At 32.4% G+C, this 12,723-nt stretch overlaps 1 protein-coding gene and 1 long non-coding RNA gene across 4 annotated transcripts in view; both read right to left on the bottom strand.

The window, feature by feature from the left end:
• The window catches only part of IntS3 (integrator complex subunit 3), a 136,938-nt gene extending 131,922 nt beyond the window's left edge, over nt 1-5,016 (bottom strand). For both annotated transcript variants that reach the window (XM_035353568.2, XM_035353569.2), the window contains exon 1: nt 4,848-5,016. In XM_035353568.2, coding sequence (XP_035209459.1) covers nt 4,848-4,922 — 75 coding nt within the window. In that variant the 5' untranslated portion in view covers nt 4,923-5,016. The remainder of the gene's footprint in view (nt 1-4,847) is intronic.
• On the bottom strand, nt 1,212-4,833 carry LOC146998372 (uncharacterized). 2 transcript variants are annotated; one of them, XR_015039394.1, is made up of 2 exons: nt 4,492-4,833; nt 1,212-1,571 (listed from the first exon to the last, which is right to left on the bottom strand). It is a non-coding gene; the product is annotated as an uncharacterized LOC146998372 (long non-coding RNA). The 2 variants fall into 2 exon arrangements; XR_015039395.1 differs by lacking the exon at nt 4,492-4,833 and adding an exon at nt 4,254-4,438.
• Nucleotides 5,017-12,723: the final 7,707 nt, after the last annotated feature.

Genomic DNA, 12,723 nt, shown 5'->3' with positions numbered 1-12,723 from the left:
TATATTGTCTAAGAGAAATGAGAGATCATGAGACATGTAATGTGACATTTTTCGGAAAATTCCGATCATGATTTTAACTAATAAGCACTTAGAAACAATTTCGCTGCTAAGGTGCAGAATTGCCCATTTATTTGTTTAGTGCTTTTTACAAGAGTAAGAAGAATTCGATTTTTGTCAATTTTCTTTGACTTTTTAAGTAAAAATAGGTCGATGTGTAAATGAATAAATTCAAGAGTGTGCTCATTGCCATTTTTGTGCAATTCTGGGATGTTTTCTTAAGTGAAAATAGGTCGACGTGTACATGGATAATGTGTATGTGAAATTCTTAAAAACGTCGCAAGCAATGGGCGATTCTGCACTTTCTCCCAATTTCGCACATAATCTTCGTCATGATTAAGCACTTTTGTTCCATAAAAGTTCTAGTACAGTCAAAAGTTGTTAATTCGGAACTCAAAGCTACAAACTTTCTGCGCACGCATCGCGTAAGACCTTTACGGCTGCGAATATGTGTGTGCGCATGCGCAAAATACGTTTACGAATGCGCGTTTAATGTATAACAGGCGGTATAAGCTAAGCTAAAATTATCTAATTCAGTTAATGTTGCAGATTGTGTTGTTCCTTAATCTTCGAATTGGATCCGGCTTATTATTTTTTGCAGAGTGTTAGAGCAATTTTATAAAAGTAAGCTTGAACTTTCGATTATGTCACATAGAATTTCCGATATATATTTACTAATATGTAAAGGATCTACAAAGAGAAAGTATGTTTCGAAGTCCATTAAACAAAAAGTCGAATTGCTGCAAAAAATGGATAAAGGCATATCCTTTGGGGGGGAACGCCACGGCGCGCAATGAATTGGTAGTTGATCTGTCAGCACTATCCTTATCTTCAGGGCAGATGTTTTTATTTTATTCGGCTTATAATTCCTTACTAAACGTAGTACTTCATCTCGATGTACTCCATCTTTGATATGATTTAAATCAAATTCCTCGTCATTATAATTCGCTTCCGAGAGAGAAGAAAGTGACACAGCGGTTATTGAAAACGTAAAAATTTTGATTGACAAATTAGTCGGTATTCTCGACAGAGCAATTATAGGATTTGAACCGCGGAAGTTTGTAACTGAACAAGAAATTTTGTCTGTTTATAGAATTAAAGAGAAAGTATTATCACATAAAACGAAGCAACATATTACATTGAGAGAAATACCCTTTAGATCATAATTGTTCTTTATTTCATAAATTACGGTTACATATTTTTAATTTTATAATTTCTGCATGCCATTTTACTAGATTTAAACTGATGATCTATAATCCACAAAAATCGATAATCCGGAATCGCCGAAGTCCCAGAAAAAAACTTGCAGGTTGCTGTAGCAGGGTTGGTCGTCAAATTTTCGCCAAGTTACCCTAATCCGAAGATTCACCGAAATTTCCACTTTTACAACATTTAAAAGCTATGTCAAAACAAGTCATTATTTTGTCTAATTTTGAAACAAAAGTCCCTTAAGCTGAATTACATTGCAGCTCCCACAGAAGACTAGTACCAAATATGCTTTCATTCTGCAGCTCCTAAATATAGAATTAGAAAATGTTTTTGATATATATAAAAATTCAGACTTTAATTTTAATAAGATATTTGTAATAATAATAATAATACTCTGCAATGAATAATAAGCTAGGTCAAATTAGAAAGTTAAAAAAAAGCACAATTTGTCCTGTGAAATAAATTTAAATTCTTCAGAATCTAGTTCTTTCTTTTCTCTCCACTACTATGTCAACAAACGACAACCTGTACAAGCAACACCCAGTTCAAATAAAATAGTATGTCTTGGCACTTCACTTATTGTTTAGGTCAGTTAAAAAAACAATCCTCACTCCCTCCATAATAACTCAAGGGCAGGAGGTAAGATCACAGTTAACATCAATCAATATTATAATTCCTTAAAAAAACAAAAGCAATTAAAAGCTGCTAAACAAATGTTGTTATCTGATGACCTTCCGTTTGTTGAGAGTAAATAAATAATTATTTGAATACCGGACTTTACTCACAAAGTAAAGTTTCAGGTACTAAACAATATTTAAGGTTGCTTCTCCCAGATCACGTACCCACAGCTCACGCCAGATGCCAGCCTCCCTTCCCAGTCCCAGTGTCCTGTGCTGACCATATCGCCTTTTCAGAATGGACTGACTCTCACAGATGAAAGTACTTCACTTTTCCAGATTTTCTTAAGAACTATCTATGAAACCTTTAATTCATCAGGCCTCTTCATGAGATAATTGGAAAGAGCTGAATGCCAGATGTATACAAATATCCAAGTGTTCATCAGTCTATGTATTGCCATTAAACTGACATACGGGAATCTCAGCTAATTGGGACTTTTACAGTTCACTTTTTTTTTTTTTTTTTTCTGTTACATTCTTATTTTCTAAATTTAGCAGAAGAAAACAAAACTGCCGGTGGTCATGATGTTCAGATACTAGATCATTCTGAATATTGGATGTCCGGATTTCAGACTTTGTACTGTGTATGTTGCATGCACTTGGATACAAATGGCACTGAATATGTTAAATACTGCACTACATCTTCTTCAGTTTAATTTAAGCACATAGGAAAAAAGCACTACAAATGTGCTAATATAAACAACCAAACAGCTACTTATGAAAGTTTCTTGACCTGGCAACTCCAGGCTAACATTATTAATTAAATAGCAGTAAATGGAACTTTGGTTAATTTTTCTAACTAACCCCATCCTTCTCGCTCCCGTCAAAATCATGGGGTGAAGTTTCGCCATCTATTTTCTTGCACCTGTGATATGTTCAGGCTGGAGTGTTCAAAAGAAACAAACCAAAAAGATTAAAAACAATCTATTTCTTACACACAGAAAAAGTTTTGTTTTTATATTATATACCAGATGGCAGTACCCTTGATTTCAAGTTTAAAAAAATTCCAAACATGAAAAATGAATACATATATTGTTCATATACATATTTTTTTTATAATTCTCTTGAATAAAAAATAGGCACTTTTTTACCATTTTGTTCAAAATTATACGATCACTAGGGAGTTAAAGCAGTTGTACATGGCTTTAAATTAAGCTGCTTTGCATCCTCATTAATTTATATACCTTTAATAGCTCAAAAAAGTTAATTAAATGGCTTCATCAAATAGCAAAATTTTTTGAAAAAAAATTAATTTTTCGTTTTATTACTTTAAACCACATATCATATACTGACTAATATAATATAGAACTGCTTATTGTTACTACAGCATATTTTAAACTAAACATTAGCCTAATTAGAATTTATTAGAATTTATCTTAAAGTATTTTTGATTTAGTATTATGATAAAATAAAAAGCACACTTTACATTTAACTTAAGCAAGCATATATCTGCCACTAGTGGTATAGATACATGGATACATTTGTCCCGGATGCGAAATTTTTTAATTAAATGTTTTCCATTCTTGGCAAACTAGAGGCCACGAAATCTTCAGTTATTTACAGGTGCTGAAAACCTTAGCTACAATTCTGCCTGCCTCCGATCCTATGAAAAGTAACATTTTTCCTACTTCTGCATTAAATTACTGACATATAGAGAAACACACAAAAGTACTAAACTATATTTTCATGTTGCAATGTATGCAATCTGAAAGCAACACAATCAACTGTATTATTTAGATTTTAATTTTCTAAAAATTAAATTTTAAAATTTTTAAGAATGCTTGAAAAAATACTTCTTTCTAAATGGTGTAATATTTTCTTGCAAATTCTAAACTGGCACTGTAATCACATCCTTTAGACTTAAAAATAAATAAATATGACTAAAACTTTACCACACAAAATGCATATATGGCAATCTTTACTTCATATCATTAACGTTTCAGTTATCTTCTCATAGACTGCATGCAAATATATATTTTCATTCTCCAGAACTCTATGATTATTTAAATTCACCAACATTCCAAATTATTCCTTTAACATTTCTCAGTTATGCATCAAAATTACGGTGACATTTTTGCCCAGTTAATTTTCCTTTAGCTTTATGATTTCCCTTCCACTCACTGACTTACCAATATCTTAAAAATGCCCCTTCAGATTACGATTGCTTACTAATACTGATTTACCATTATTATAGCAAAATCAGCGCCAAAATATTTTAACTTCATTTACGCTCCGGCATTTAAATTCAGATCTCAATTAAAGTACGTTTTTCAACACACATTAACTATTTCAAAAATATTTTATACATACGTTTTTATTCATTTTGCTATGATCGAGAATATATTTTTTAAACGGAAAACTTTTATAAGGAGTAAGGAAATTAAAGTTATTATTTGTTCCAGAAGCACGTGCAAACTTATGTACGAAATATGATATATAAAATCATGAGCGGAAAAATAAATATTAAATGATAGAAATAGTAAAATTTTACGCTGATTTTTCAAAATCAGCATATTTATATAATACAAGAAAAGTCACATGTATGTACCTCAAGACATTTGAAAAAACATGTGTGAAAACTCGTTTCTAACATAATTTAATAAAATCCAATTACTTTAAGAAGTCAAAAAATTAAACAGATATAAAAAAAGAAATTAGAATGAGTGTAACAAAATAAGAAGAATAAATATTAAATCCCGGTTATTATAATAGAAACCCATATGAAGTTAAACTCGTGAATAAGTTATAAAATCAGCGCCATCTCTTAGACGCTTTGAAAACTACTGTCACATGTCTACTTCCTATGCGCACTCAACGATGAGAAAGGAACAATGAATGGCACTCCATGAGCCCAGCAATGGTCCATAAAGTGAACTCTGACAAAGAATGCAAAATTACTTTTACCTCATCGTTTTCATCCTTAAAGTCGATAGGAGTTAGCTGAAGTAATCTGGATAATATATTCTTCGTCGAATCCATTATACATTAACCGAAAACGGTTGAATTTCTGCATCTACCCGACAGCAAGTATACTCTCTCACAAGGGCAGCGCCATTTTTGCGCATTAATACAAAGTCGCCCTTCCATAAGAACTACTTTTTGTTGCGTAATGCCAAAGGAGTGCTGCGGACGCCAAGTGGCGACGTTGGCTGAGAGCAGGCATCAAATTCGTTCAGTTCTCTCCGCAGTTTGGAAGTGTAGGTTTAGGTATCGTGATAACACATTTCATCCCGTATTTAAGAGAAAACGTGTGCGCCGATAAGATTTACCTTATATGCATATGGATAAATTGTTGATTTAGCATAACTTCATGTCTGTTATGAAAATGCTGTAAACGCTCCATTTTTATCTCGATATTACCACTGTACAAAATCGTATGAAAATGTTCATTCGAAACTTTAAACGAATTTTTATTAATATTGATTTACTTAAATATTATTAAGTGCAAACTTAATTCATTCAAAATTTCTTTCAGATTGCCCATTATTTAAACGGACTGCTGAGGCATTTTTCATGTGCTTTACATTATCGTCAAAATGCCTTCACTTAGGCAATGTTTAGGGTTCGGTCAAGTGTGCAAACGATGTTCCGTGTATTTACATATACGTGGCAAAAGCGCAAGAATGATAAGTTAAATCGATCGAGGAAGTAAAAGTCGCGTTTCTAAGCTTTCAAAAGAAAAGAATTTTCATTTTACACAGTACCGTAAGTATATATGTACTACATATGAGTAGTTAGAATAAATGAAGTAAAGAGAATGAAATTGGAATATTTTTTAAATACTCAATTGCTGCTTAGAGTATACATGAAGCTTTCTTGGTATGAATGAGTTGGCTATATAATTAAACTCGCATTTATTTGATTTTGCGCAGAACATAAGCAGGTAGTGACAGTAAATTAAGATAAACGTGCCATAGTAGCATGGTTATTGATTTCAACAAAGTGGATGAAGTTAACCGACACGTATTTATACTGCACGTAGATTAAAAAAAAAAAAAAAACTCTATACTGCCAACTATCAAATGCGGACGAATTATCAGAATTCTCTTTTATTATTATTATTATTACGCACTCCGCCATTAAGACTATATATGGAAAGAGAGGACCTTTTAAAAGAAAGAAAGGCTTGTATCCAAAATACGCAGGAGGAAAACGCAAATGCAGTCAGCCCTTTCGCCGAGGTTTGAACTCCGGACCGAACTATCAGTATTCAACGGACTTTACCACTTGGCCGCTGGTGATCTATCAAAGTTCAGTTATATTTATATCACTTCAGCCGCCCTAATGGTTTCAGCGGATAGATTTTGGATAATCCATTTTATTTTAAACTAGCTAAATGCCTATAATAATGCAAAGTAATTTTTTTAACCCGACGTAAACATATATGTAGTAAAATAGGATATCTTTAATACATTAATTTATGTACATTTTATTCTGTTTCATAATTTGTGGAGCATATATCAAAAATATAAAATTGTGTAATCCTAAGTAAAGTATATCTTGGATTTGTTAATGTTTTATCAGTTATGGTCAAGTGATGAAGGAATGCCTCGGTGTTAGGCTTTCTACGGAAAACCGACTCTTATGCATTTCACACACGGAGAATAGCACGAAATCCAGTAGAACCAGCCGGCTTGCACCATCGTGTCTTCAGTAGTTCTCTTTCGTTCGGCCACTGGTGTGCCTGTGTTAAATGAATTATACATTTAAAAATGGTAATATACATAAAAAAAAGGTATGAGAAAAGTTAGTACTAAGTAAATAATAATAATAAACGGAGGAAAAAATAGCATTACAACTTCTGGAGGTGGAGGATAGACCCTTATAATTGAAACGGCGAAGTAAACTAAGATCGGTCAATGTGAAAACAAAACATTTCCATTGCTTTTAATTAACTCCTTTTTATGATTTTATTCTATAAAAAAAATACTTCTTGATTAATGTAAAAGTGATCATAGTGTATTTGTATTAAAAAGAGTGCGTTGTGATCTGTCCTGGAGATAGATATTGAATATAGAAAAATTCCGAAATGCATCTGCTTTATAGGAAGGATGCTTTCGTGGAGGACTTTGTAAGGGAACCTGGCTTGTGTTCATGTTACACATCACGAAAACCAACGATGCAGCCAGCCCGTTCACCTGATCGGGATCGAATTACCAGCTTTCAACAGTCTTTACTCAACCACTGATGGATCAGTGGATCAACCACTGATAGCTTAGATCCCATCAGTGGATCTAAGCTAAAGTTGACCTTTAAGTATATAAGTTTCACGATACGTTAGATTATACGTCAATTATAATTTGGGCTGCGCTAAAAGAGCCCCGAAAGTCCTACCAAACTTCCAAAAACAGAAATATTATCGAAGCTCTTTGTAAATTACAATAATATAAAAATTCGAAAAAAAAAAAATTATAATACATTCGGAAGGATTTTTTTTTTTTTTTTTTTCTTTTTCTTTCTTTTTTTCCCCCGTTCCGTGAGAAATGACGCTCTTGATATTATCTGTTACAGCCCAGCTAAGGCCAGTTAATTTTCGACAAAATACACTCTTCAGGTTTGCCTATTTGCCACTACTAAATTAAATATGTTACTCTTATCTCTTATAACATCGTCTTGTTTAAAAGACCCCGTCAGAATATTTAAAGTTATGTGCCTATTGGCAACACTTCACGAGCTGGAAACAGCGCGCTATCCCAGCGATAAATTGTTAGATTTATTGATTGCTTAAAAGCAAGTATTGTCAATAAGTGTTTTTTGTTATTTTGTTTTCTTTATTGAAACAACGAACCCAAGAGATGTATTTTAATATTTATAAAATTTGGCACTTTTCTGTTAACGGGGCGACAAGCGTCAAATGTGGTAGTTTGTTTATATAATTTGAAATGTAGTAGCCTGTTTTATCAGGAAGAACTGTGCAGCATTACATGTGAGCAAACCGCCGAGCTTGTGCCATTCGGTGATTCTTTTAAGCGAAAACAGATCATTGTGCACGCAGAAAGTTTATGTAAACAGGAGTCCGTCTTCGCTTAAAGTAACATCACAGATTCGGCATGTCGAACATTAAACATTATGTATGTTATATTCTATTATATGATACATTACTGTAATTATACTTTTTTTTTTTTTTTTTTTCCATGAAGTTTACCACATATCGTTAGAGTTACATTTCGCGTTACGATTTATGTTTGACGCAAAATGGCACTCTTAACAGAAAAAGGTCGTATAGTTGCGATTTTCTGAGTCTGTGTTTTATTATTAAAGTAATGACCTTGACATGAGATTTCATTTTAGGGAAAGAAAAGCAATCTGCAAGGGCCAAATCTGATGAATAATTGTGACGTTTTAATTTATTAGCAGCTGTTTGGCGAGAATGGAATTTCTTGGCGCGTTTTCCTGCAGTAGAAGTCAGTTATTTGATTGAGTTTTCTTAGACATAGAACGCTAAATTCTTTTAGAATACGTCTTTATAAAATATGAAATTTGCCTTTTCTCTCTCCCACAGAAAATAATTATTGTGAATTATCTCTTTCCAGTCGAAAAAAGTCATCAATTTACTCTTTGCTTAAGATTTCTGAAGCTGAAATTTTTGAAGTGTCCGTGGTGAACCTTTTCCATCCCAAACAGATCGTCTCAATTCCTTCGTTTTTCGTTTCTTTTGTTTTGTCTCAGGAAAAACACGAAGTTTCATCGCCTTCTTCAGTTTCATTAACTTAATGGAAACTGCTTATTTCGAATATGTTAATATTAAATTGATTTTAACCTAATAAAGGAATTTATTTTGGGGCTATTCTGTGTAGCAAATGTTCTACAAGGCGTTTATACAAGCAGATTGAAAATGAGGCCCTCTTGTGACGTTTTGACTGATCTTTTGTGTTCTTAGCTTTAACACATTTGCAAGTGGACCAGCCAACAACAGCAGGATATCCATTTGAACTAACTGGTGTGTTTGTCCTGCACCAGCGGCTAAGGGCTTGCCTTTGTGAACTACACTAATGCATTTCATAAAAAAAAATATCAAAAATTACACTGAGCCATAAAATGAGAGCTTTCAACATTATCTCATATGAGGAAGGCAAAAGGAAAATGAAACAGAGGTAGTACTAGGCCTCTGTTTCTGAGCCAGTGCTCCCTGAACGTACCTTAAATTTAACATACGATTGATTATTCATTACATCATTATAATATTTGTCCACCTTAACTTGAAATTACTTTTTTCTTATCTATTTCACTTTTTAATTACAATACAATTTAATAATCTTCCCTAAAAATATTATTAAAATTCTTTACTTATATAATTCAAAAACAGTTATTTAAATTTATATTTCTGATACTATTTTTAATTTTCATAAAAGCGCTATATATTTTAAATTCAATGTAATAAAAAGTTACGAATTTGCAATTCGATCACAATGCAAATGATTTCTTTATATACTAGATATATGCTAGATGAATAATTTACTTCAAAAATATGAAACATGCTTAGCATATTCTAAACCAAAGTAACAACATTAAATGGACTGACACATTTTTTATGATTGCGAAATCATTTAGCGAAGAGAAAATCTTCTTACATTTTACATACTTTTAAACACCAATTAATATGCTTTCCCAAAATTGCTAAATCAAATCCATAAAATTGTAATTTAAATCGAAGGCATCATGCTAAGCTGAAAACTAAAGCACTTTTATCAATTTCGTATTACTGAAAAGAAGCGCAATTTATTCACCGAAGGCATCTCTGTTGTTGTTGTCTGGTCCATGTAATTTCATGGAAGGATGGTTGCTACAGCCTCACTCCACGCTAATTTTGAAGGAGAGCTAATTTTGAAGACATATATATATCGATATATATATATATTATAATAAAAAGGACTTTGCAATATTGATGATGTAGAACGTAAGAAAGTTGAATCCGTAATTGAAGAACAAGAATTTTGATTGCATAGAATGCTAGTACATAATGAATAGGAAACTGATAGCCGAGGCAGACTAAAACTTCATTTTATTTTCATTAAACATGTTGAGGCTACAAACAATGAGGTGCCTATTTAAAAATTTTTACATTTTAATACATTATTTATAATAAGAAAACAGCAGTAGACCGCGTACATACACGCCTGATCTCATCCTGAAAGAAAGCGAATGCGTTATGTTCAGGATGAGATCTTAATTCAAACTTAGTTTTGGTTTTCAGCATTTTGGTTTGATGATAAAACTGCTGTAAAATTATTATTGGCTGTTTCACTTTTCATTTACAACCTTCATGTCACATGTAAGAGTCATGTGACATGGATTAGTAGTGCAAAGGGCAATTACTATTTTTAGAATACAGGGGGGGAATTAATTTACGCTGCTAATTTAAATTATAATTTATCTTCATACTGTTTATTTTTCTTACACACATATGTATATTTCCTATTCAGAAAAGTATAACATTCTAAATTTATAATTTTGTTACACATTTTTACGGAACTAGTTTAATATAAGTTTTTCAAACGCTGAAAATACGTTATTAATAGTCTCATGCGACTTTATTACTATAGTATCAATCTAATAATCATCATTTAAAAAAAACTCATTAAATTAGAAATATCTTAATTTTTATTCTAGAAAATAACGTCGCAACTTGGGTAAGGTGACCAGATTTCGAAGTTTGCAATTCGGGACGCCATATATATGAGTTTTTTTTTTAAATATTTTTATTTACGAATAAATTATTTTATTATGATTGTTATCGTGATGGAGGTAGTATGTAGGTCGAAACATATATATAAATAAAAACAAATAAATTATATTTTTAATAACTAAAGAATAAATCAAAACTCAGTATTCATTCTTAAACAAAACTATTACTAAAAAAACTAAAATTACTAAAAAACAATACTAAAAAATTCATATTAAAAGTAAATAATATATTAAATTAAAATGCAGTAAAACATACCCTTCGCACATATGTAATGCCTTACTGATAAATAAGAAATATATCTCCAAACGGGAAACGTCATCACACGTCATCGTTTCGGGCAGATTTTTTTTTTTTTTTTTTTTTTTTTTTTTTTTTAAGAGTAAAATTTCTACGATCTAAACGTGACAAAATATAGATGATTTTAGATGGATATATCTACAATGAAATTTTCAGCAAATGGCAAAAGAATTATTTTTAGATGCCGTGTAATATCATGCAAGTGTATGATACATACTAATGTATATAATGCACCATTCATAATTAAAGCATATATGTATATATTATAAATTCAAATCATAATCGAATTAATATATCAATTCAAAATTGCAGTGCTGTCTGTAAGTGAAAGTCTGAACTGCAACTGAGCTGGGAGTATAAATTCCGTGTATGTTGGGTATCTGGGGAGAGAAATACGGGAATGAGAAATTAAAACTCTCCCACTGCAATTTTTCTAAGGTAAAGAAACGCTAGGTGGGGAATCCCTTGCTTATGCGGGCGATATAGCGCGTCTCTTAATGCTTGTATACTCTCAGTTTACAATCTGCAATACTTAAATAAATCTATGCATTTAAACTTTTATGCTCTCACACTACTGCTTTTCGGGAAAATTCGGGATAAATGCTATAAATTCGGGATAAAAAAACGAGTCGTAAATTATCGGGACAGGGATTGAAAATGCGGGACTGTCCCGGGAAATTCGGGACGTATGGTCACTTTAAACATGGGTTGTGACAATACTGATGCGAGACCATGTTTTCTAAAATACAAATTCTATAAGATTCTTTGAGCAAGATCGCCTTTTTGAAAGAAAACTATATTCTTCAATACTTTGCATGATAATCCGCATAGATATGCCCGTCATTTAATCTATTAACATCAGAAACCTTTTTCAAAACTAATATTTTACTCTTAATTACGTGCAAAAACAAAATTGCACTCTTCAATTTGTCCACAGTCCCTGATTATGATTTTTCTTTTAAAATTATATATCGGTTAATTTTCATCATACGGAAATTACGCTTTTTACATTCAATTTTTTATAATCAGTATAAAATACTCCTAAACATAAGTATAGAGACCAGAAAGGATTTACAAAATTTATTATTTTCACTTCCTTGTACGAAGTAAAGAAATTTTTATCCTAATTGCGCAAAAATTTCGGGTATCATGTTTCAACGAAACTATCCATTTTGACAGCTATCGAATGCAATTTAATGATGTTAGTAGTAAACAGAGTAATTCGTGCGGCGGAAGTGCCGTCACAGAAAAGGGGCGTGGCCTAGACAGCCGCCACATTGGGTCACGTGACTGCCATCCACCATTTTGAACCCCGTGGTTTTCGTCCGCCATTTTGGAACACGTGGTCTTTCATCCTCCATCTTGAATGACTCACCCTCTTCCCACCATGCTCTTATCTGGCCGCCATGTTGGATCACGTGACTGTCGTCCACCATTTTGAATCACGTATTTTTCGTCCGCCATTTTGGAACACGTGGTCTTTCATCCTCCATCTTGAATGACTCCCGCCATGTTGGATTATTTTTTAATCTAATTTTCTTTCTAATTACTTATTAAATTAATTAATGTTTTATTTAATTTAAATTATTTATTGAATTATCTTCGAATAGCCGCCATTTTGAATCACGTGGTTTTATTTTTTGTTGGAGAGCGCAGATTCAAAAATCACCAGCCAGGCCCGAACCCACTATGTTGAGATCCGCAGCCACGCGCTTCAACCGCTGACCCACGGTTTACTTAGCGATGAGGTATAAAAATGGGTACTTGGAAAAAAAATGACAAAGCGTTCAACGTGTG

The sequence above is a fragment of the Stegodyphus dumicola genome, chromosome 2 (assembly GCF_044657685.1).
Source record: "Stegodyphus dumicola isolate Sdum_Otavi_A_Nest chromosome 2, ASM4465768v1".
Lineage (NCBI taxonomy): Eukaryota > Metazoa > Arthropoda > Arachnida > Araneae > Eresidae > Stegodyphus > Stegodyphus dumicola.
Note: the sequence above shows the minus strand (reverse complement) of the source record. Positions and strands in the feature narration are given on the sequence as shown.